The 25,200-nt window shown below is 54.2% G+C and overlaps 1 protein-coding gene and 1 long non-coding RNA gene across 6 annotated transcripts in view; both read left to right on the forward strand.

The window, feature by feature from the left end:
* The window catches only part of LOC137843081 (uncharacterized), a 50,072-nt gene extending 31,232 nt beyond the window's left edge, over positions 1-18,840 (forward strand). Inside the window, exons 2-8 of one of the 5 annotated variants that reach the window (XR_011089339.1) lie at positions 1,563-1,771; positions 5,457-5,545; positions 5,699-5,892; positions 9,739-15,360; positions 15,817-15,986; positions 17,985-18,111; positions 18,219-18,840. This is a non-coding gene — a long non-coding RNA (uncharacterized lncRNA). Of the gene's footprint in view, positions 1-1,562; positions 5,159-5,456; positions 5,546-5,698; positions 5,893-9,738; positions 15,361-15,816; positions 15,987-17,984 lie in introns of those variants that run through there. The other 4 variants (XR_011089338.1, XR_011089340.1, XR_011089337.1 and 1 more) reach the window with 4 other exon arrangements.
* A 3,797-nt stretch (positions 18,841-22,637) lies between these two features.
* Positions 22,638-24,304, forward strand: POU3F1 (POU class 3 homeobox 1). The gene has a single exon (XM_068657938.1). The coding sequence runs from the start codon at positions 22,695-22,697 to the stop codon at positions 23,865-23,867; it is 1,173 nt and encodes a 390-aa protein (XP_068514039.1). The 5' UTR covers positions 22,638-22,694; the 3' UTR covers positions 23,868-24,304.
* Positions 24,305-25,200: the final 896 nt, after the last annotated feature.

Below are 25,200 nucleotides of genomic sequence, written 5' to 3' on the forward strand. Positions count from 1 at the left end.
TAACTTAATTTACTAACTTTCCTTCCAAGATTTGCATTGTAAATGATAAGGTGATTTTCATATATATAATTTTTTTTTTTTATCCCGTCAACATCTGAAGGGAAATTTCATGTGGTCTGCTGCCAAGAATGCGGAGTAACTCGCATGTGAGGAGCGCTTACATAACGTGCCACCCTGTGACAATACCTGTCTGCAGAGCTTGGCGATGCCTTGGCACTCGGCAGCCGTTCGCCGTTCCGTGGGAAGTGTCCCTCCCCTCACTGCCCAGCGCAGAACAGCCGGCGTTCAGAGTGGCCAAAGACCATAAAAAAGACAAAAAGTTGGTGATTTCAAATCAATTCATTTTCCCCTGCAGTCAGAAAACTTCTTGGGCTGATTATTGCATTGACAATAAAAGAGAAAAAAAAATTGTCCGAGCGGGACTTTGCAGTTTTTTGGTGATAAAGCAAAGGGCAGAAAAATACCCTGATAATATTTGCAGGATTTGCTGAGAGCTGCTGGCTGCAGATCTGCAGCATGTTTCAGTAAGGTGCCGTACACCCCTGTGGGGCGGTGATCATCAGATAAAAGTTATTTTTAAAAAGGCAAGCAGAGTCTGGGATCTGTCAGCGATGCCAGCTGGGCAACGGGATCAAATGGTTCTCAGAGGTACCAGCAATATTTATTTCACCGGGTGCTAGGGGTGGGAGCGTGGCTTCTTCTCATGCTGCCTTAATGCATCACACTTCAGTCCTTGAAAATACAATCCAAGATCTCTTTTTTTTTTTTTTTTTTTTTTGTAAAAAAAGTCAAATAGTCAAATGCCATACTGACTAGGAGACATGGGAGTGTCGTCTGGGGATGTGCAGCCGTTCTTCCACGCTGCCGAACGGCGGTAAGGCCTGAAGAGGAATTCACCAGAGACTTCATCCAGCTGATGCATGTCTGGAAGGGAACAATAATCAGGGCTAAACAAAGTTAGGAAACACGATGTGCAAAGAGGGACTGGCAAAAGCACCTTGTGTTCAGTCCAGAGAAGACAAATAGGCTGCAGCAGAGCGGCCATCGCATACCTACAGCGGTGCGGCAAGGAGGAGGGAGCGTTCTGCTCTCCCCTATGTTTCTTATAATGGCTTAAACTGGACTCCAGAGAGTCAGGGAAAAAATAGGAAATCCTTCTGATGGCGGAGGTAGGTCACAGTTGGAGCAGATTGCTGGGGGGCTGTGGAGGCTCTGTCACCGCAGATTAACAACAAGTCAAACAAATATTGTCTGTAAGGGATGAGTTTAAGAGCACCTCGGTCCTGTCTCCCTGCTAGTCTGGGGCTAAATAATTGAGACAGAAGGGAGCCAGGCACTAAGTCTCAGACGGCACACGTGGGCCTGTGTGTCTCGGGTCCAAGCTCAATGTTTGTGCAAAATATATTGTGAGGGAGTGAGGTGGCCGGGTCCTGCATTTAATGACTGTTGTTGTGGCTTTGGGATGTTCCTGTGTGTCCTATCTGCACAGGTCCTGCCTTACCTGAGAATTTCCACTCTCATTTGTAGCAATAACTTATCCTCTCTTATCCTCCTGCTTGCAGGGGAAGGCATTGAAAGTGTGGCTGTCCACAACCAAGAGGCTCAGGAAGCAGAAGGCATGGTCCAGGTGGCCCTGCTGGAGCCAGGTTGTTTATTGGACCAGATGGACCCAGAGGTGCCTTCCAGCCCCATCCAGTTGGTGATTCTGTGACCCGGGAGGCTCAGCAAGCTGCAGCCGACACAGCTCCGATGGGCTTCCATTATATCACAGGTGGGGCAGGGAACTCCTGCTTTTTAGTGCTTGGGGTTCCCAATGCAAGGGAAGGCAAAACAAAACAACAAAAAAAAGAGCCTACTCTGAACTCTGTTCCAACATTCAGGTCACCACCCTTCTCCTTTCTTCCCCACACCCAAGACCACACACTCGCACTTGCACCCCCAGGCGTGCATGTCTGCCTGCCAACACAGAGGAGTTACCGATCTCATCGCAGTTCTGGTTATCTTTCAAAGGAAAACGGCCTAAAAGAAACCCCGAGAGCTCAGTGGCACAACCTCACCCCTGCCACGGAGCACGGCCACACCGAGCTGCGTGCAGGCTGGGGAAGGAATCGCTCTTTGCTTGTTGGGAAGGTGCCCAGTGGGTTTCGTAGGAAGAAGCAGCTGGAGGCAAGAAATTGCTGCTAACGTGTTCGCTGCTTCAAGGGAACGCGAAGCAGAGACAGACCGGGGCATCTCTGGCCACTGCAGGAGTCATGGGGGGAATTTCATTTTTTTTATCTTTACAAGAGTTGTTTTATGTTGTTTGCAGGAGTGCTTCGTGAGACCTGGGTCTTTATTGTATCTCCAGCTAGGGAATGGGAAAATGGGGGTTCTCTGAGCACTGATGTGAACAAGCACAGGACAGACAGGGCCAAATGATTATAGGGTCTGCCAGAACCCACCAGCGGCTCCAGCCCCAGTGATCTCACTGAGAGCTTGCTGCTCTGGGATGTCAGTTCTCAGCGTATTCACCTTCCCTGATCGATGTCTCCAGAAGAAAGCAGCCGATGAGCTGCTCCAAGCTGCTGCTGGCCCCAACCAAAGGCTCAGTCTGCTTTTCCAAGAGGTGGCCCCACAAGGTTTGTGTTTCAAACACCCATACACATATGACAGACAAGGCTTGGCAGCTACTGAACCACCTGAAGCTTCCCCAGGTGCCAGGATGCAGCTTCCCTCTATTGCCTAACACATTTTACCTCCCACAGGGGCAGACCCCTCCTAGTAGGAGCCACCGTGCTGTAGATCTCGTGCAGAATACCCTAAGTACAGGTAACTCACTGGAAATAGGACAAGAGGGTACTGTCTGGAAGGGGCTGCACAGAGCATTGGGGATTTAAAAAATCTGCCCCATTTCCTTGGGCTGGGAGCTTTCTTTCAGTCAAAAAATAATATCTGTGAATCGCTGCTGGGCTGACCACTACGTGGGGTGGTCTGCAACGGGGAATTAGCTGGGAGCTCTACGGATGGGGATGGTAGTGCTAACACAGGTTTTGTTCGACAAGGAGATTTTTGCCAGGGTGGTAGTTGGATGTATTCTGAGGCCAGTCCTGTAGAAAGGGCAGCAGTGAAAACAGCTGCTGAGACTCGATCGAGTCAAAATCTCTAAAAGCTCTCACCTTGGTGAGGACTCGCCCTGAAAACACAAAACACGGAGGCTTTCCGAGGCGCACGCCAGCAGCCGTGAAGCCAGCCATCGCGGGAAGGGTGCGTAATGCATGCAGGAGGAGCTGCTGCTGGTGAAATACCCACTTGGGAACTGTTCAGGGGTGTAAGAAAAACGGATCGGAGGTCTTGCCACCTGAATTCCTTCCTCTCCCTCGGTAGGTTATCAGCATGAAAACAGGAAATGAATTGGACACCATTAATAAAACATGAAGCCTTCGTGTTCAGGCTGTGTGCTCTGTTGTTCAAGTGCAGAAGACACTGTGAGAAGGGAACACAGAGGAGTCAAACCCACAAGTTCATTTACTCTTTCTGACTAACAGCAAACTTTGGCTCAGACTTGGAACTAAAGCTCTCTTTTCTCCCCCTGAATTTATTGAAAAACTTCTAAACCCTCATACAGAAATCCTGGAGGGTTGGCACTGAGCTGAGCGTAGTTTTTCAGAACCTAAGAGATTTTCCTAGCAGATTTCACCAATAATTCGGTATTGCCAGTGTTATTATTAATTCTAAAGCGGCTTTCACTGTGATGTAAGTTTATAGATCTTATTTTCTTGCATTTTTTGGAGCTGTTTGCTTGATGCAGATTTTCTTCTCCGTGTGACAATGCCCTTTTTTTGCCTGTTGCTTATATTTGTGATTTTAGGAGCATCCTAAGATACGTGCCTTGCTCTCTTTTGGGGACTCACTTTGCTGGAGGGGAACGGCTGATTCACCTGTCTCATAAAAATGTATTTTTTTTTTTCCACGAAAGAACAAAGGATTCGCCTCAAAGAATGGAGGCCTCTATGAAGTCAGCTGAAAGACCCCACCAGCCCCACCACCTTTTCTGCCTATGTTTTAAAACCGTCTCATGAAAGCCTATGGTCACACTGCTTTACAAGCCAAGGATGAGAACTAGCAGAGCTGTTACGAAAAAGCCATGGGAACAAAAGCAGAAGACCCGGTTCAGCCAGAGACAGAGGCCTTCTGCAGCTATAATAAAGGCTTGTTTTGCTCTATGGGGGAGTTTAATTGCAAAATGCTTAGCATAGGTGAATCATAAGGAGCCTAACCATAGGAAGAGGTTAACCACAGCTATAGGAAGGATTCATCTGAGGCTACAACAAACAAGCTCTCGGTGGGAAGAAACCAAAAGTCTCTCCTGGGCTGTGGACGGGCTCGTTCCTGAAACTCCAAGGTCGAGCTGCGCGTCCAGGGCAGGAATTCTCCTGACCCGAGATAGGGAATGGCCAAGTGGGAGGTCAGGTGGGAGATAAGATGGTTATTGCTAGTGGGAACTGGTGTCGGGCTGCTGTGGCTGTAACCACCAGCTCATCTCCCGGGAGAGGTGGTGCTGAGCGGTCTGCCACAGCTGTGCTGTAACCCAGGGATTAATCGGGCGCCCATGGTTTTGGACAAACCAATGTATTCTCACTTAAATAACTGTGGAAGCGCTGCCTCCAGGGTCCTGCCAGGACCAACGGGCTCCAATCTCATGAAGATTTGATGCTAGGTCCCGGTTCCTTTAGGGATTCCTGGTTAGGCTCACTGGAAGGAACGTGTTTGCTGGATTTGCCTTGCGCCACGTTCCCGAAAGGCAGCAGTGAAATGTTGGGCTGGGTGAGAAACCTGGGCAGTGAGATGGTCCCCATCCAGCAAGGTCCAAAGTGGGAGTCATTATCAACTCCATTAAACGTGATTTTCTTGGCTGCCGCATAGGAGATTGGATTTGACTCATTGCAATACAAAGGGGCAGTTTGGTGAATGTACATTTCCAGCCAAAATCATTAGTCAACTAACAGTGGAATTATGTTTTTGTCGAAGTTCCCGTTACCATTTGGTTTACTTGTTTTTGCTGCCTGGCTCCATCCGTAGCGAGTGCAGCCAAGTTCTGATCCTCAGCTGTTTGGAGGTATTCGCTCAGTCCACGAGGGATCTGCCAGACAATTCATTGGACAATATTCAAAGTGTTAGCAAGGTTCCTGCTAATTACACACAAGGACCCAGATTAACATTTGTATTCCAGCACATTTTGCGTTAGTTGGGGTTTAGGTCGCGTGGATTGTTTCGCTACACGATTGCATTCATGTTGTCAGAATGTCTAAATATAAAATATTAAAATTACCGTACAGCCGATTCATACGCCAAAGAGCTGATATTCTTTTGGTTGGAAGTGTCAAAATATTTGTAGTGAAATTCTGAGCCCTCGGAATGACAATCTGAAAAAAAAAAATAAAATAAAATATGACAAAACCATTCTTTTCCCTCAGCAGGCTCTGCCAGAAAATGCCCGTTTCCAGCGTTCCCATCCAGTCGTGGGCTGTTGGCCGTGGTGGCTGTTGAGGACAGCAGGGATGTGCAGGTTTGTTCCTCTGGGTGCTGTGCAGGGTGCTGGCACCCAAAGCAGCCCAAAGGCATTGAAGGGGGGACCCCTGGCGAGGGGGGAGACCCTGAAATGTGTTTGGGTAGAGCCACGGGGCCACAGAAATGTGGCAGAGCAGCTCCTTCTCCGCAGGTCTGCCCCCACACTGTCTGACCCCAAATTGGGGCGGTCACACGTGATCACCCTGCGCTCTGGGGACACCAGGCACCTCGTGGATGAAGGAAATTGGCCCAAAAAAAAAGAAAAATGTTGGAGGTAGGAAGCCCCACTTGGAAAAACCTCCTGTGGAAGAAGCCTTCCCATCCAGAAACCGCCTTCTGTTTGAGGTTTGGGGCTGTTGGGGTTGGGAATTGGGGTGTTCCATGGGCAGTGGGAACCACGCAGTGTGTGGTGGGCTGGCAGTACTGGTGTGAGTGGGATCGATGGGGTGGCTGCCGAACCACAAGCACTGCGGGGGGAGCCTTAATGGGATGGGGGGGCGGCGGGGCTGGGCGTGATTTATGGTGAGTAATCGGGTATTCAGTACCGGGGTAGGAACAGGAGTCACTTAACTTAGATTAAAATGCGACAGCACCTGGTGCTTGCTGCAGATTGGTTTTCCTGGAAGAAGAGGTTGTTCGGAGCAGCCCTCGTGCCCCCTTAGAGGGTTTTCTAATGAACACATCCTGGTTAGTTGTAATAGACTGGCACGTTGGATGTCCAAACGGCTCTTCCCGAAAGTGGTGCCTCCGTTACATCTCCAGCATCCCCTCGTGTCCCAGGTAGAGGTGCTGAGCACTCGGGGTCCCTTTGAAGTCACCAGCTGATGGCTGACAGCAGAAGGGCTGGCAGAGCCCCCTTGGTCCTGCCTGGGATTGGAGCCAGGAGCTTTTGCTGCCCTCGTTCTTGCACCGTTCCTGCTAACGCTGCCTCTGGTTTCCTTGTACGAACTTCCTGCAGCCGAGCGTTTCAGCTTCTCCCTGCAGGAGTCTGGTTTGTGCCAGTCGTTTTTTTATAATATATATTTTTTCTTCTGTGTCTAGCCTAAACTTTTCCTTCCTTAGCTCCAGGTCAGTGCTTCTCATGCTGGTGTCTGCTGCCCCTCCCTCTCCTCTTTCTGCTGCTCGTTCACATTAACTGCACGATAATTAGAGACCGATCCTGTCCCCTGAGCCTCTGCTTCTCCAGACTACGGCTTAAAATCCTGCCCTCCCGCAGCAAACCCCACTGAGATCCACGGGTTTGGCACATGTCCATTTGGGGCTGCTCTTGCTTTTGTATCTAGTTCTCAGCACCCAGGTCTTTGATATTATAATGGGGGAATGGCAGGAGACCCTGGTTAAGCAAAAACAGAACCGGCCCTCCCTCCCTCCCTCTGGGGGTTGCGGGTTATTAACAGAGCTTTGCTCAGCTGAGCAACATGGAGCCGCCAGGGCTCTGCCCGCATTCCTGTCTTGCAGCTTCAAAATTCTCATCCTATTAAAAAAAGGCAGGAACCAGGCAGCTCCGGCAGCTCCTCGCCCTGGCATGGCTGCTGAGCTTTTGAAGTGAGCAGCTCGTGAAGTCCTGCTGCCCTCTCTGCTCCCTAAGAGGAGCAGATCCAGGAGCTGGATCCTCCGTGGGCTCAGCTCATGCCCTGCCACCAGCTCGGCAGAGCCAGCCCCGGGGACACGCAGGGCATGGCACCAGCACCCACGAGCCCAGACCCACGCTGTGCCCCTCGGAGGCTCCCTTGTTTGCTTCCATCTTCTCTCTTGAAGTTCTTTGGTGGCGTTGTGTCAAGTGTTGTGTTGGTGCCTCAAGTCAAGACATCTTTTGGATGTGTTTGGCACAACCTCTTTGAATTAGCCCCCATCCCATGGTGGTTGTAGGACCTCATTCTCAGCTGTTTTGCCCCCGTTGCTCCCCTGTGCTGTGTACCAGCTCGGGTGGTTCCCAGTTTCTGGCTTTTCCCTTTCCTGGTCATGCTGACAAGCAGCAAAGTCGCTTCGTATGCTCCCTGCAGACCCTCCAGAACTCACTCTGGATGTTCCCCGTGCTGATTTCCCACCCTGTGCCCTCCTTTCTGGCACAGGGGCTGCTCCTTGAGCCCCCAGCTCCGTGCCCCTGCTTGGCCCCAGGCGGCTGCGGCAGAGCCAAGGGAAGGATTTGGGTGCTTACAAACCAGGCCTTGTTGGTTTGGGATCTTTCCATTTGAAGGCTCCTGGCACATTAAGAGCCCTCCCCGGAGTTTTTCATCCTCTTTCAAGCTGCTGCAATAAACCTCTCTTGCAGTTGGCTCCGCTGGTGCTGTCTGTGGTGGGTCTCCTGCGCCGTGCACGCCTCGAGACCCGGGCCGAGCATCACCAAATGTGTGCCTCAGGGGAGCTGCCGGCCCTGTGGCACTGCAGAGCTGGCAGCAGTGGCCCAAGGAGGAAGAGGAAAGCTTTGTGCCACCTCTGCAGCCTGCCCTGCCCGCCTCTGTTGGAGCTGCAGCACCTGGCATCGCTCTCCGGAGAAGCAGACGGGGCAGGAGAGCTGGGGAGCGCGTCTTGCATTGCTCGAACTTGGACTGGGCACAGCCCAAGACTTTCACCTCTGTAGTTATAACGTAACCCAGGGAGGAAATCCAGGAGGCTGCAGCTCCCTGAACAACAGCACCACTCACAGCCTGGTCTCGATGCCAGCCTGGGGCCCGAGCCGCAGCGCAGCGGTGTGCCAGCACCAGGGAGCAGGCTGCAGCCTGTCTGTGTGCCATGGGATGAGGCCGCCGTGGCTGAACGTTGCCAGACCCTTCCCGGTGGCATCCGTGGCCTGCATGGCTCTGTGCTGCCCGTGGTGTGTGCTGAGCACCTCTCCCTGCCCGGGGGTGTCCGCAGGGCTCAGCTCAGCAGGGTGCCAGTGTCCTGGCCCAAGCCTGAAAAGGGGAAGAACAATTTGGGCTGCTGCTTCAAGAACTGCTCCTTGGAGAGCTTCTTTCTGCTGCAACAACAAAGGCACCTACCTAACCAAGAGGAGAAACCAGCAGTGCTCAGCTTTTGGGTTGACAAAAGGGGTTCAGGGCAGTGGAAAGAGGAGAAGCAGCCGAGCCTGCCCGCCAGTTACCTGGGCACGAGCTGCTGGTGGAGACTGGAGCTAACTGGAGCTGAGGGTCAGGCTTCAGCCTCTGCCAGACGAGCCAGCAGCAGAAACTTTCTGAAGAATCCCACAGACTCACGCCCAGTTTTCGAGGCCAGCATTTCTCCCAGCATACACAACCCTGCCCAGGAGGCTAGCGGGGTTGCATTATCTGCAGTTGGAATCTGGACATGAGGAGGCAGGTGCTGGAGCAAACAGGCAGGCACATGAGCAGTTGCAGTCAAAGGCGAGAGCGAGCGTTCCAGCTCTGCACACTCAGCACATTGCATCCCGGCCAGGCAGAGCTGGGGATGGGGAAGGAGCGAGGCAGGGAGCGACTGGGGATGCGCTGCGGGGCTCCTGCCAAACCGAGCGGCAGGAGCGAGGCAAGCACGCTGCCCTGGGACGCAGGGAGGGAGTGGGGATGGTGAGCCTGGAGGCACAGCCCCTCCTGCACCGTGGAGAAAATCCCAAACCGAGTGCTGGGAGTCCCAGGAGCGTGGCAGCAGGGGTGCAGCCAAGGTGGCCCCAAGTCCCCGGAGCAGCCCCTTGCACCCTGCTCCATGGGGTGTCCCGTGGGGTGCCCGGACGTGGTGCTGGGGTCTGCACCCCCCAGGGCTTTGTGTAGGAGTGCTAGCCCTTCAGAGGGAGTTTCAACAAATAGGTGGTGAAAGGGGATCGAATTTAAGTGGGGGGTTCAAGGGTTGCCCTGTCCTCGGAAGGGGCTGAGGCCGTGACTGGGTGAGCATCAGGTGAGCCGCAGCAGACGGTGCCTGCGCTGGGGAGCGCTGCCAGCACAAATCTCTTAATAGTCTTTCAGTCTCTGCGAGGCCTTAAAATCAATCAGAGGATTAACTAAGCAAAGCTGTCTTTATGATACATGATCCAGCTTTGTGCAATTGGATCTCGCTTTGCTTGGGCCCCTCTTGGCGGGTGGGCTGCGATCGGAGGAGCCCTGCGGGAGGGCTCGGGAGCGGAGCAGCTCCTGGGCTGCGGGGGCTCGGGGGGCTGCAGGATGCCTGGGAGACGCAGCATGGTGCATCTTGTCCCGTCCCTCCTGCTGGCTTCTTCTTGTAACTCAGCATTTCTCTTGACAGAAGCTCCCTGAAGATAAACCACCAGCCGCTTCCGATGAGCTTCGCGTGGCTTCTGTGGCACCTTCTGCCAAGGGTATGTTGCACCTTCCCTTTTGTCTCAGGTTGTGGCACCTGGAAATTTGGCTCTTGAGGCTGAGCTGAGGCCTGGGAGCCGCTGTACCCTTCTACTGCCACGTGCACCAGGGACCTTCCTGCCCTGAGGACCGCTGTTGGATGTCAGTGGTGAAGGAGACGACGGGTCCCCGGTAAGTGCACGTGGTGGCTCCTGCCGGGTCGATATTTCAGTTCATCTGCTGACACCAGGCAGCAGCTCTGTTTCAAATCAGGCTCAGGAGCAGTTAGCTTGTCCCAAAGCACTCTGCTTTCTCTCCTGCTGAGCGACACGGCGTGCTTGGAGCTGCTCCCAGACACCACCCGTGTGTGAGCACCGCCAGGTCCCCAGCACCAGGGGCTGCGTTCCCCTGAGTGCTGCTGCTTCATGGCTCCAACTGCTCCCCCTGCACCTGCTCAGCAGCATCGGTCCCTGAGGACTGACAAAATACCCCCAGCACTGAGCGGGCTCTGCTTTCTGGCACAATCTTCCTCTCCCCTGCTCTGTTCAGTCTGCAGCCAGGCTGGCGCAGCGCAGCGAGGTACGGTGCGATGTAACACAGGGTGAAATCTGGCTGCTGCCTCTCTCCCTGCTCACCCAAATCCACGCTGACTTGAGAGCCACACAGCTGCAGGCCTGTCAGCCACCAGGAGTTTGGTCCATGCAGATTTGCTACAAGAAAATGAGAGCTATAAATAACAGACACCTTGGGCCGGCACGTCAGCGCGAGGTGATCCATTGTCGTGCTCGAAACGTCTCCGGTTGTATTTCATGCTTCTGCGTGAAAGTTGCAAGGAAAGAAAAGTAGCCAGGGTAAAAGCCAGTCTTTAGTCACCTTCTCTTGGTGCTTCTTAACACTGGTTGCCCAGCAAAGGGCTGCTTTAGATATTAACACAAACCATTGCTAAGTTTTGCTACCCTTAAATCTTTCTGAAGTGTTTCTTTTTTGCCATACAGCTGTCCTGGCTCACACGAGGCGCTTCACTGCCATGGCTGATCCGGTGTTCTTGGGCGCAACGTCTGTCAGAAATGAGGTGAAATTGTTTAGTTCTCTCTTTGTTCTCACTGTTGAAGCACCTACATACCTGGAAAACATCCAGAAAGGACAACAAAGCTGGTCTAGGCTGTAGCAGAGCATCCATACAAGGGACAGCTCGATAGATGGTGGTTCCTGAGCAGGAACGAGGTGCAGGACAGCAGGACAGCAGTCTCTGAAATTGTGAGTAGCACGAGGAAGTCACCCAGAGGTGATTTGCTCACTGGCTCTGGTTCATCAAACAAAAGAGGTGGCTCTTTGCACAACGTGTCATTTATCTGCAGAAGCCTTTGCTGCAGAGCGTTGTGGGTGTCGGATGTTTACATGAATTTAGAAAAATAAAAATAAACCGGACGAAGCAGTGGAAGGAAAACAAAAAACACCCTAACAGCTATTGAATAACAAACATCACTTCTGCCATGGGAAATCTCTGTAAGCTGTCAGAGTGCTGTGCAGAGGCATCGCTGTGAGCGCTGTGCTGCCCTCCCTGTCTTCCTGGGCTGGACAGGATCTCTCCGGTCCGACCTCCTATAGGCATTTGCTGTTCTGCTCCTGTGCCTCTCCTCCCCCGTGATCTCCACTCCCTATCACTTTTATCTAAAACTCACAGATTTCGTGTTACAATTAAGTCCCGCACTGAATATATTTTTGCTTTGAGAAGAGTCCGGACAATTCTATGTGAAAGCGCCTTCTGGCTGCCCGCGCAGCGCTCTGGAAAGGAAGAGTTCCTCAGACAGCCCTCAGATAGGCTGGCAAGTCACATAAATAGTAAATACGTGGCTCTGAGAGTTGAAGTTTCCCTGGGAAGCCTGAATCTCTAGTTCTGTAACGGCTCGGCTATCAAACGGGTGATTTACATCTTATTAGGTGTTTCCATCTGCTGATAGAAAAATGCTCCGTTGCGCAATGTTCCTTTTGCTCTGATCGAGTTCTCACCGTTGCCAGCAGCGCTCTGCAGCCCCCGGCTCGGTGCTGGTGGCACACGGGGGTGCTCGGTCCCGTGGGCGAGCTGGGGGGGCAGCACCCAGGGCTGTGGAGGAGCCGCCTGCGCCCCAGGGGCAGCGTCAGCCGACAGCACCCACCTCGGGGCTCAGCACCCACCTCGGGGCTCAGCGCCCACTGGGCTTGCTGCCACCCATTTCTCCCAGGGTTTTTTTTTTTTCCAGGCTTGGATGCAAATCTCCATCGCTCCTGGTTGAGCACCTGCCAGTTGGTGCAGTTCTGGCCGTGCTCGCCCAAAGGCCGGTGTCTGTCTGTCTGTCTTGCAGCCGGAGCTCTGCACTGCAGCTGGTGGCAGCAGGTCCAACTTGGGGTGCGCAGAGCGCGCCGCTGCCTTGCTCTCCTTTGGTGCCTGTTCCACTTCCCAGGCTGCATGTGGGTGCTCTGCCTCCGGAGGATGAACCGAGGAGCCCACAGAGCCCCAGATAATGCATTTGTCCATTGGTACAGGTTCGCATCTCCAAAGAACCCCGAGAAGTGTAATTGCTCCAAAGCATCCCAGGACGCATTGCTGTGCGGCAGTCCCTGGGAGTACGTTCCCCTCGCACGTCAAACAAAGAGCCTGGAAGCTGCATTCAACAGGCAAGTAAAGCTGAATATTTTAATCAGCAAAAACAGAGGGGAAGAATGCTGAGACGAGTGTAGAGAGGAGGGAAATCCTGGGCTCAGTGCCTGGTTCCTAATCCCTGAACTGTCTTACTCCAGCATTGTGAAAGCCAGGAGGAATAAACCTAATACCATAGCTTCTTGCCATCAAGAAACCGTGTATTAATACAGAACTGCTAAGGTAATTAACCAAATCAGACTTGGTCCAGTGCTGAAAAGGATTTCTTCCCCCAGGGATGGGCAGATGTCTCAATCTAATTATACAAGTTATTTAATCAGAATCAGAGGTCGGGTATCTAATGAAAATACTACTGAACGCGGAGGCAGAGGGGGGGGCACGAGCTTCCCAACTGGCACCGCTTCTACAGCTCTCCTGCCTCGTTTCTGTACACAGCTTTAGCAAGATCTCCAGGTAGGAATTTGAAACAACAACAACACACAAAAAAAAGCTAGTGAAAAGAACATGTGCTAACAAAAGTTTGTTTCACTGCCTGGTGTGAAAAGAAAATTCTTCGGTAAATGTCATCAGCGCTTCGCCTACCCGCAGTGCTACCCTAGGAGCAAGCAGCTGCCTTGTGTCTCAGGTGGTTGATAGCTCTGTTACCGTTTTGTTAGCCTTGGTTTACCCAGGTAAAACCCCTAGCAGGTGCCTGCAGCCTGCCGATGGCCCTGTACATGTGTGGTTGGCAGCGGCTGGGAAGCGCTGGCTTGCAGGAAGGGTACACACCGCGTCCTCGCTGATGGGCAGAGCCCTGGACTTACATCATCCACAGGTGCCCACCAACCTTTATAACACTTCCCAGTGGTGAGGGTCTCCTCTTGATTCCTTCCTGGAGTCTTTGTGTGCATCACACCAACAGCAGCCCAGCTGGGGACCAGCCTCGCTCTGCATTTCTGGCTCTGCCATCGCAGTGCGCCCCTGGAGCCACACGCAGCCGTGGGGCAGTCAGGAGGGAACGCTGGCCCTGGCTGCTGTCACTTGCCTCTGGGCCCTCTGTCCAGAAAGGTCCCAAAGGTTTTGGTGTTACCAGCCAGCTGCAACCTTGCCAGCTTGTCCTTAGTCTTATGCTGCTACCGACGAGGTTACCTTCTGCCATTCTGATGCATTAAGAATTTAAAATAATAACTTATGATCACGTGGACTAAACGAGGACAGAGAGAAAATCTTCTTTAGCTGAAGATCTCCTTCAGTTATTTAAATGTGTGTATTTTCTTGATTAGTTTCAATGAATCTTAACCTTATACTCTATCCAGTCTAAATAAGTCGATGTGTTTTCTCTGCTGAGTACAGGTATGAGTTGCCACAGACATCTAGAAGAAATGGGCAGCCTTCACTCACATTTCTTTCTTCGGAAGCATGGAGCTGTTGGTCACAGCCCAAGGGAAGAAACAGCGCTTGTGATCGTGTAGTTGTGAACAAACAGCTTGTGATACGCTGCAAGACTCCATCAAAGAAGGTGGGAGACTTCAGCCTGGGAAGGTGGGGAGCACCGGGGCCATCTGAGTTTGTGCAGGCTTCAACTCCGTTCTGTAAGAATCTGCTCCACTGAGACACGTTGGCAAAGTGTGGGTTCCCTTTGTTCATGTAGAAATCTGCTCACAAAAAGCCATGCGCAAAAATGGCCTGCTCTTCTTCGAGCACCTACAAATGGCAAAACTACAAATTGAGCATAGATCAGGGGCTTTTTTTTTTTTTTTTTTTGCATATTTTTTTCCCGTGAGCTTGTAACTTTGCAGAAACAACTGAAGCTGAGCTGAGGCACTGAAGCCATTGAAAATCTGACCCTGAATATTAAACAAGCCCCGTGTGAGGTCGTATTCATCTAGGGGATTTAACCAATTCTGAATCGCCAAACCACCGTCCCCTGAAAGAGAATTTACTAGACAATAGGAAAGGGATTGACAGAGAAAGGAATAGAGATGAAATGTGATGTCTGCCTAACCTATTTTTCTTCACTTCCATACCCATCACATATCCTGAGCTCTTTAACCAGCCCCTTAATGAGAACTCTTCTCTGGTTTTGTGTCCCTAAGTGACCAGAGCACCGTCTGCTGCGGGCTCTCCCCCTTCCCACCCTGCTGCCCTTCAACTGGGAAGCACCAGCGTGGCTGGGAACAGCTTCAGCAGGGCGCTGGGAAGCGGTGACCCTAATAAGAAGGAACGGGACGAGAAGTGTTGGGAGCAGGAGTCGGAGTGAGGAGGTGACACATCACCGCGCCGTGACTCAGGAGAAAGGCCAGGTCCCGAGGGCCTGTTGACTGCAGTGGGAGTTTGTTGGCCCACGGTGCAGCTCAACAAAATACAAGAAATACGAGCTGTGGCACAGATCGGAGCTCAGATGAGACGGTCCTGTAACCAGTCTGAGGAGTGCTGGGCCCTCGCCAGCGAGCTACTTGCAACACACGAGGAACAAAGAGAAATTTGACTTTGAACTGGGCTGTCCTATATCCAGGAGAACTGTTGCGTTTTTTTGTGTGCTGTACAAATAATGCACTGCTGGTATCACTGTGCCTATTCCCCACCAAACACCTGGGTTATCTACCTGTGAATTAAGAAAACAGGTGTGTGTGCACTGTAGGGTGCGTGGCATTGTGGCATCAGACCTCATTTGATGCCATTTAATGGCATCTCACTTGTTCTGGAAACAAGCAGGATCTGCTCCTGCCCTGTCAGTTGTGGAGTCCCGCACGACACGGCCAGCCTGCTTTTGGTCCTCCGACTTCTTTGAAGCAAATAGTTCCTTAAGGGGAGGTTGAGGAGCAGTTCTTGCCTCAGATTTGCCTGTTTGCAGGCAGCCTTGTGGAGCTGGGACAGTCCCTGCTTGGGGAGATTTCTGGGAACACAGCAGCGAGCGCCAGGACCGAGCAGGGATCTGTCATTGCGGATCTGGTAATCCCTCTTTCAAAATCCAATTAATTAGAGTCCATTCAAACTGGAAGGTGGAGAGCTTTGATTTCTGTCTTTATGGGGAAGGAGGAACGCTTACAATAAGATCTGGGAGCGGGGTTTTGCTGGTGACGGCCGCGGGGAGGACGGCCGCTCAGCCCCTTGTCGCTGGGAGCAGCGGCGGTGGCTCTGCAGGCAACACATCGCCCCGGGGCTGGGGGCAGGAGGATCATGTTTGGAGGGCTCCCCCCCGGCACCAGCACCGAGTGTGGCCGTGCTCCAGGCTGAACGCAGACGTGGAATTAACGCCTCCTCCCATCCACGTCTGTGGAGAGCTTTTTACTGGCGTCAGTGGCAACAGGATCAGAGTGGAGTCTTAAGGCTCTTCCCCTGGAGCTTGGAGGAGTTTAATGGAATAAAGTCTACGTTGTAATTAATTGGCTTCTGCTTCTCCTGCAGGAAAGAGTTAATGAAAGCAGAGCTTGTCTGGCCAAGGGGCTGGTGCGGCTCCAGCAGAGCAGTGACTCACCGATAGAGCATCCTGCCAAAGCACCCAGCGAGCTCCTCATCCTCAGATCCTCCTCTCCAAACATAATAGTGTGAATTGGTCCAGCATCATGGCTAGGAAGGTTTGGCTCTTGCAGCACCTGCTCTTCCCACTCAGTTCGATACTCTGCTTGCTTAAGAAACCTCCTTGCATTGTCTGCCAGGTGAGACCTTGCATGTCTGGCTGTGTTATGTTGGTCCCGTGGTGCAACCCCTGGTAATCTCATTAGGGCTCTCTACAGGAGTGAAGAAGATAGAGGTTAACAGAATAATTTAAACGGGTAAGGAAAAGGCCAAAGGGAGGACTGAAGCAGGTTGTCTGGGTGAGTTACTGGAGGATGAGCCTTGGAACTGACCGATTTTGGTGCTTTCACCATTGAGCTTGGCTCAAAAAGAAGCATGGAGCGATGAAATTTGGTGGTGGCATCCTGCTTACCAAACAGCCTGTGCTCAGCACCACGCTGTCCCGGGTGTGATCCCCTGCCTCAGTCACTCACCATTTCCCTCCCTCTGGAGAGGGAGAGCCCAGCGAGGAGCTGGGCAGGGGAAGCGTGGTCTGAGGGCTGGCTGCTGTTCTCCAGGGGCACATGAACGGAATTTCATTAAAAATGGATGCTTTCCTTCCTGCTGAACCCTTGTCCCCCTCCTCAGTTACCAAAACAGGGCCAGCGATGGGTCACGGAGAGCACCAACACGGTGGCAGAGTGGCGGTGCCGGCAGCAGTGAGGGAGGGCTCGCGGTCTTGGCAATGAGCTGAATTTCTACCACTTTGAATCCAGACTGGCACAGCATAAATATATGGATTAGTACCGGTACAACAGATCAAAACCTGAGGAGGAGGGTTTAAACAAGGCATAATTTGTAGTAACAACAAAATTGCAGGGTTTCATCACTTCAGCTCCCAACCCTCACACCTCAGCCTCGCCACAAAGAAAATATCTGCCTCCCCGTTCCTCTGCAGCTGAGCATTTCTCAAAACATCTGAGCATTTTTAAAAACACCACGGTTTGGGTAGCCAGCCCGGGAAGGCAAGCTCTGGAAACACACAGCGTTGGGGTAATCAGCACAGGGTGGGAAGACGAAAGGGACACGAGTCCGACGCTGAATCTGTCTGGAAGGTGGCAAGTGAGGGGTCCCTGTGCGATTCTCCTCCCTCGGCAGGCTCTGAGCAGGTTGCTGCAGGGGCTGTGCTCACAGCTGCCAGGGAGGCAGGGGGACACGAGAGCTCCTGGGGTTGGCCGGGTCCAGGCGTGGGCATTCCCCAGCTCCCGTTACCGGTTGTGCATCGGCGAGCACGGGCTGCTGCTCCGAGTTGGAGGTGGTTTCAGATTGACAAGATCAAGTGACGGCACGACTGTAGGCACCTTTATCTGCTGTATGCATAATCCTCCGCGCTGAACCCCCGCCAAACTCATCCCCAGGTCTTATCTTTTCTAAACTGAGTATTTATTCATATGGTTGTTTTATGTAAACTGCAAAGAGCCTCATTAAATGGAAACCTTCGCTCACGAGCTCCATTATTAAGGTGGAACGGCGCTCGGGACCCGCCGAGCAGAATCCCCAAGCATTTTGTGTTATTTGGAGGAGAAATGCTTCGTGCCCTGCAGGCCAGTGCCGAGCCCTCCCGTTACCCCCACCGCCTGCAGGAGGCTCCCCGAGGGCTGAGTGCAGGCAGCTTCGGGGCCAGGAGGGCAGGAACGGCCCCTGCTGAATGAGAAATGGGAGCTCGGGACCTGCCCTGCCCTGGCAAACCAGGAGAAGCCCATTTGGCTACTGGAGAAGGACCGGGCATGGGTGAGGGCAACCTGGGCAATTGCTCTGGGCACGGGGCTCGCAGCACCTTAGGAGCTGGCTGACAAGCTGGGAGCTTTGGGAAGGGGGGAGTTTTTTGCAGATAAAACCCCATCGCTGGCACGCTGGCGTTCGCTGCAGGTAAATCCCAATATTTCCCTGAGTTTTATTTGTATTATAAATGGCAGAGTTTGAAACAAAAGGCACGCACACATGGTTATCGTACTGGCAGTGCTTGCATCTCTCTGAAGCTGGGAATGAATTCTGCTCTGTGTTTTTCCCTTTCTTAGCCTGACTGAACCCAGTCTGTACCTCACCAGCCACCAGGACTGTGACGTTTCCGTGTCACCAAACGACCCCCGTGGCATTTCACTCCTACACAACGGACGGCTGCTCATCAGACTAAAATTAAAGCAGGTAACAAATCAATATCCCAAACCCGCACTGCTTTTGGACAATCAGCATTTCAGGGCCGGCTTGTTTGCCACAGCGAGGCACGGCTCTTCTTTATTCAAACCCTCCAGCGGCATTAACATGCTGGGTGCGGATCCCTGCCCTGTCATACTTCTTATCTCAAGGACAGCACCTCCGACAGCAAAATGCCCCATCCATCACGTGGGAATATTAGCAAGCGTCCGGTCCTCTCGAGGATGAATAAAACCCGGGGCCCGCTGGCTCCACGCCAAGCCGACCGCTTCCGAAAGCTGCCGCGGCCCTCCCAGGCCATTCATGCAGCTGAGCTGTTTCTTTAGGGCAGTGGGCACACGTGATTAAGCGAGGGGATATTTAGGGGGGAAAAAACAGCTCAAGAAGCCAAAAGGGACTCATCGTGTGTGCCCAAAATCACACGGAGCCCCCCACAGAGCTGTGCGTGCGCTCCTGGGTGTGTGCATGGGGCCGGGATGCCGTCCTGGTGCCCCGCTGGGCACGGGGCTGTCGGTGCTCGTGTGGCTGCGTGCATCCTGCGTTCTGCTTGCCTTTGTTTTGGTTGGTGCTTCTAATCCCCCGGGGCATATCTCTGAGCTGAGGAACTTTAGAGCTGATACAGCTTTTTAAAGTGGGGATTATGTAAATGCATATTACGGGGCTTTCATAAATAGGGATTATTTGTCGACTGCATTTGAGTGCTTCCTTTGGAGCCATTAAGGTCTGTTGTGTAAATAGGAATTTAGTGACTGCTTAATCTGAGTTTCATTGATTCAATAAAAGATCACAACAGCATCTTTTGCATTCATCTTGGCCTTGTGAGAACAATTCTTTGTGGACAATTTTCAGGTGGTTACAGGACCATATATACTTTGTGCTAACCATGGTGAGCATCAACCATTCTCCACGAGTCACTGTGTGTTTCCCTTCCTCACTAGTTTTGTAATTAAAATCACTGTCATCTCAGCCACTAACTTCTAAGTTACCACTTACTAAGTTATCACTCACTCACTGGCCCTGCACCACCAAGCCTCGCAGATCCCGTTGGCATCGCATGGGGGCTGAACCTAAACCGGGAGGAGAGCGGAGGGGGAACCAGCACCTCCTGCACAAACCCACGGGGAGAATTCCTCCAGCTCCCTGGGGACAGGCTCCCTGCAGTGTCCTGGTGCAACACAGTCCCTCATCACAGAGCATCCTCGAGCAGCAGCAAGCCCAAACACCCCCATCACCTGGATCCAGATGGGGCTGGGGTGCTGCCACCAGCACCCCCAGCCCCCCTTCCCCACACGCCCAGCTCGCCCCGATCCGTCCTCCCCCGGCACAGCTCCAGCTGCATTAGGTAGGCGCCTTCTGATGCTGTCACAGTCACACAGAGAATGAATAATATCGAACATCGCCCATGGGGTTGTTTATTCCTTGAACAGGGAAGGGACTGCATGCCAATATTCCTGGTAAGGCATAATGAAGGAGCTGCCTTTTGCTAGAAAACTTGGACGCCCTCCTGCAGGGATTTGCTGGATGATACAGCTGTGGAAAAGCTCTGTAAAAAAAAAAAATAAAATGTAATAATGAAAAAGCACAGGCTCTTTCAACCTCCTCAAATACCGACAGAGCCTCTCAGGCAGTGTTACCTCTGCATGGGGAAGGGGCCACGAGAGGCACATCCAGCCCTGGAAGTTGGTGTTTATGAGGCCACCTCTCACCCCCTCCCTTGCTGCTCGACTTAGGGTCACGTCTCTCCTTTGCCTTCACCTCCTTCCCGTTGTTTTACGAAAGAGAGACTTTGCCACCTGGCTCTCAGTTCTGGAGGTGGAGTTACAGAGGGAAGCGTTAAATGGGATTTTCTCATCCTCTGTTCTTTGCTGTTTCCAGCCTCTAAATTCAACTTTTATTTAGGAAAACAAGCCCAGAGCACAGTCTGTGCCCGACACCTTGGTTTGAAAAGATCATTTGATCAGGCACAAACCTGTGTTACCACCTGAATGGGCTGCGATGGGGACCCAAGTTATCACGTTGTATTTTCTCCTCTGGTGAGTTCTGAAACACGTAAACAGGAGTTTGAAAGGAGATCCAGACCTCAGCCTTTGGAAGTGATTAATTCCTACTAATGATTTACTGATTTACACACAGCTTATTTTGCATAAAGTTAGAGCTGGGCACATTTATTCATTGTGATTCCCTTAAAAATGGATATAAATATCAAGAGCAATTGGCTACCAAAAATTTGAATATTACGGCACTGCATCATGCAGAGCTGACATGAATATGAGTCTGGGTCAGAAAAAAACACACAGAAAATGCTTATCCAAGTATGATATTTTACAGCACGTCACTGAATCATCAGAAAGGGTTATATTCATTACAGACGTAGGCAGCGTTTGCAAAGGATTCCTTGGGAAAAGATGAAAAAAAAAAAAAAAAGCAAGCATTATTTTCCTAGTGAAATGTGCTCTGTGATCTATGGAAGCCATCTGTCCTGCAAGGTCCTGCCTCTTCCCAGGGCCGTACACCTGAAGGGAGGTACCGGGCTCAGCGAAAGGAACCCATTGCACATCACAGCCAAAAAATGCCCACGTTCAAACCCAAACTTGTCCAATTTGGCAAGGATGGCGCGAAACGGAGCCTGCCAGGTCTGGCAGCCCCGGGGACCACCGTGCCCAGGTGTCCCCCCGGCAGGGAGCTGGGCGTCAGCGCGTGGCCATTGACATGTGGCGCTCGTACTCGTATTGATCCGGAGGTTTGTTGCTCGCCCAAGCCCTTGGCAAAGGTCACCGGCTCTGCTCCCATGTTACAAATGGGAGCACGGAGGCGAAGAGATTAATTTTCAGAAGTGATTAATGTTCCCGGTGCCCATCCTGATTCACTTCAGGCCTCGAGCCCCAAACGAAGTCTGGAGCTGGGTTAATTAAGGTGTCCCTTGCCCCTCTCCCAGCACCGCCAGACACGTCCGTTGCTTGTTGTCCTTGTCTTTTCCCACAAACTCCTCCACCCTTTATCCCGTGCCAACCCGCAAACCGGCTCAGGGACTTGCCTCTGAGGCTGCTCCTTTCTCCTCCCCAAGCCCCACATTTCCCATGACGCCCAAACGGTCTCGGATCCTCTCCCCTTGGCCCTTGGAGCTTTATGGGATGGGGAAGGAGCTTCAGAAGGAGCCCCCCCACCTGCCTGGAGCCTGGGCACTGCCCTCAGCACCACGATCCAGGCGTTAACCAGCAGGCAGCCGCGCTGGGGATGTTCTCCCAGCCACAGATACCTGCCAGTGCTGGGCCAAATGACACTTTGTGCACTGGGATGAGGAGGCTTCAAGGCAGAGGGCAGCGACGTGCCTCCAGAACGAGGGGCTCTTCCCAGCTTGGGGGCTGGAAAAGGGGCTGGGGGGAGTGAGGACACTGCAGGTGACAGACACGGATGTGAGCTGGGGCATCAGGCGGGCTCTGCAGCGTGCTGGGCTGGGCTGTGTCAGACCATGGGTGCTGTGTGGCCCCAAGCTGTACCGTACCTTACCGTGCCCTACAGTACCAGGCTGTGCCGTACCGTAACGTGCTGCACCAGTGCCATACAGCACCGTACAGGATGGCACCATACCAGGCATACCACGCAGTGCTGTACCGTGCTGTACTGCACCATGTTGTGCGGTACTGACCTGTACCCTGCTGTACCATTCTGGACCATGCCGTACGGTGCTATATTGCAGTGTGCTGTGCTGTACCATGCTGTATTGCACCATGCTGTGCTGTATCGTGCTATATTGCACCGTGCTGCGCTGTACCACACTGCACCACACAGCACCGTCCCATACAGCACCATGCTGTACCGTACCGTATCTCACCGTACTTAACCACACCACGCGGTGCTGTTCCATAAGTGCTGTACCCCTGGATCCTGTACCCTGTACCCTGTATCCTGTATCCCTGGAGGTCTTTAAAAGACGTTTAGATGTAGAGCTTAGGGATATGGTTTAGTGGGGGCTGTTAGCGTTAGGTCAGAGGTTGGACTCGATGATCTTGAGGTCTCTTCCAACCTAGAAATTCTGTGATTCTGTGATTCTGTACCGCCCCGTCCCGCAAAGCACCACGTCCCGCACCTCCCCACACTGCCCCGCACCATCCTACCCAGCACCACCCCGTCCAGCACCGTCCCACAAAGCACACCCTGCCCCATCCCATCCAGTACCGTCCCGTCCCATCCCACCCCACCCCACCCCGCCCCGCCCCGCACCCCCCCTGCCCCTCCCCAGCCCCGCGCCCGTCGCCCCCCAGCCCCCCACGTGGCCTCGAGCCGCCCGGCATGAATGAACGCCCCTCCTCCAATCCCCGCCCTCCTCCCTCCCCCCCTCCCACTCAGGCCACGCCCCCTCCACCAATCCCCCCCCCCGCCGCCTCCCCTCCCTCCCACCAATAGCAGCCGGGCCCGCGGGGGGCGCGCCCCCCCGCCTCCTCCCGGCCTATAGGCGAGCGGCGCGCGCCGGCGGCCGACCAATGGGGCGCGGGGGGCGTGTCCGGCGCGCGGCGGCGCGGCGGCGCGGCGCGGGGCTCTAAAGCGGGGCGCGGGGCGGCGCGGCGCACACGGCCATGGCCGCCGCCGCCCAGTACCTGCCGCGCGGCGCCGCGCTGCTGCACCCCGACGGGGAGCGGCTGCCGCAGGCCGCCACGTACCGCGACGTGCAGAAGATGATGCACCACGACTACCTGCAGGGGCTGGCCCCCGCCGCGCTGCCCCACCACCAGTGGCTGCCCAGCGCCGGCACGGATTGGGGCAGCGGAGGAGGTGGTGGTGGAGGTGGAGGAGGAGGAGGTGGAGGAGGCGGCGGGGGACCCCCCGGTGGGGCGCACCTGGCGGCGGCCGAGCACGGCAAGGGCGGCCCGGGGGGGCCCCGAGATGAGCTGCCCCCCCATCCTCCTCCTCCTCCTCCGCCGGCCGCTTTCCATCACCGGCCGCACCTCGTGCACCAGGCGGCGGCGGGCGGCGCGGCGGGCGGCTGGGCGCAGGGCGGAGCGCACCACCTGCCGCCCATGTCGCCGCCGTCGGGGCAGCCGCTGCTGTACGCGCAGCCCTACGGGGGGCTCAACGGCATGCTGGGCCCGCCCGGCCCCGCGCTGCACCACGGGCTGCGGGACCCGCTGGGAGCCGAGGAGGCCGGGGGCCACGAGCTGGCGGCTTCGCCGCCGCCGCTGGGGCCGCCCGAGCCGTCGGACGAGGACGCGCCCAGCTCCGACGACCTGGAGCAGTTCGCCAAGCAGTTCAAGCAGCGGCGGATCAAGCTGGGCTTCACCCAGGCCGACGTGGGGCTGGCGCTGGGCACCCTGTACGGGAACGTCTTCTCGCAGACCACCATCTGCCGCTTCGAGGCGCTGCAGCTGAGCTTCAAGAACATGTGCAAGCTGAAGCCGCTGCTCAACAAGTGGCTGGAGGAGACGGACTCCAGCACGGGCAGCCCCACCAACCTGGACAAGATCGCGGCGCAGGGCAGGAAGCGCAAGAAGCGCACCTCCATCGAGGTGGGCGTCAAGGGCGCCCTGGAGAACCACTTCCTCAAGTGCCCCAAGCCCTCGGCGCACGAGATCACCTCCCTGGCGGACTCCCTGCAGCTGGAGAAGGAGGTGGTGCGGGTCTGGTTCTGCAACCGGCGGCAGAAGGAGAAGCGCATGACGCCGGCCGGGGGCCCGCACCCCCCGATGGAGGACGTTTACGCACAGGCGGACACCTCGCCGCTGCACCACGGGCTCCCCGCCGCCGTGCCCTGACTGCCCCGGCCCCGCCGCCGAGCCCCGACGGCGGCGGCGGAGCGGGAGCGGCCGCCCCTATAATTTATTCCTCGGACTGGCCCGGCCCGGCCGCCCGCCCGCAGCGCTATTTATTGGGGGCGCCGGCCGCAGCAGAAGTAGCCAAAGGTTTGCGATCTCTAATTTATTCCCTCCCCCGCGGGGCCGCCGGAGCCCCCGCTGCGGCCGCCGGGCTCGCCCCGAGGGCACCGCGCCGCGCTCCCGGCCCGTTTCTATTTATTTTCTAACCGTGCGCGGAGCTCTGCCCCTCCCGTTGGTAGGTTCGGTTCGTTCCCCCCACCCCAGTCTCCCCCCCCCCCCCCCCCCCTTTCCCCTTTGGTTTCGGTTTTTTGTTTGTATCTTTATTGCAAAAACCACTGTAGACTGCGAGGGTGCGTTTCTATTTATGTTATAGTAAATATTTTATTACTTACATAAACCATTTACCCAGGAACCGGTCTCGTGTCGTCTTTGCGGGCTGCGGGGACGGGACCGGGCTCCCGAGGTGACCCCCGAGGGGTCGCCGTTGTCCTGAGGCTGCCCCCGTTGTCCCCCCCCCCAGCTCCCCGGGGGGCTCCGTCGGGGCGCTTGTGCGAGCGGCCGGCCGCGGTGCTGGGGGTGCGGAGCCCTTCGCTGCCCCGACCGCAACTTTTTGCCGTCCAGGAAGCGTGACTTCTCCCCGCTGCTCACCGAAATAACGAAATAATGCCCCGCGGGGTAGCAAAGAAGACTCCCTCTCCTCGCCCCAAGCGCGCTCCGGGGGTTTTCCGATGCCACCGCTTTCCCCCTCCGTGGCTCCGTGCCCCGCTGGTTTGTGGTTACGCCGGGAGAGGCTGAAAATGTCGCTGCCGTGCTCGTCTGTTTGTGGAAGGATCAGCTCGCAGCTCTCCTTAACCTCTTCTCTTGCAGCAGACACCAGGAAAAGTCGCACGTGAGGATTGAGTTTGCCTTTGCGGGTCCTTTGATTCCAGCGGTGTTTTGTGTGTGTCGGGAGAACTTTTGAAACGTGCCTATGCAGAGCTCTTGCACTGGGGAAATACTTAGAAATCCGGTGGTAAAGCACCAAATGCTTTCTTTTTATTTAGCAGAGAACTTAACGTATGGTCTTGAACGTCTGGCACTCGCTAGATTCCCTGCTCAACCCTTGGTACGAAGTGCGTGCTGTGAAAGAGCAGGCTGAAAAGGGATCTCCTAGTGATAACCCCGCGTATAAATTCAGATATAAATGTATTTTTTACATACCAAATGTAATTTATGCTTTAAAATCTCCACATGAAAATTCTTGTGTTTGCTACAGCTTGGTTTTGTTGCATTC

This window comes from Anas acuta, chromosome 21 (assembly GCF_963932015.1).
Source record: "Anas acuta chromosome 21, bAnaAcu1.1, whole genome shotgun sequence".
NCBI lineage: Eukaryota > Metazoa > Chordata > Aves > Anseriformes > Anatidae > Anas > Anas acuta.

Coding starts and splice junctions, on each gene's coding strand:
- POU3F1 (XM_068657938.1), top strand. CDS start 22,695: ATGGCCGCCGCCGCCCAGTACCTGCCGCGCGGCGCCGCGCTGCTGCAC.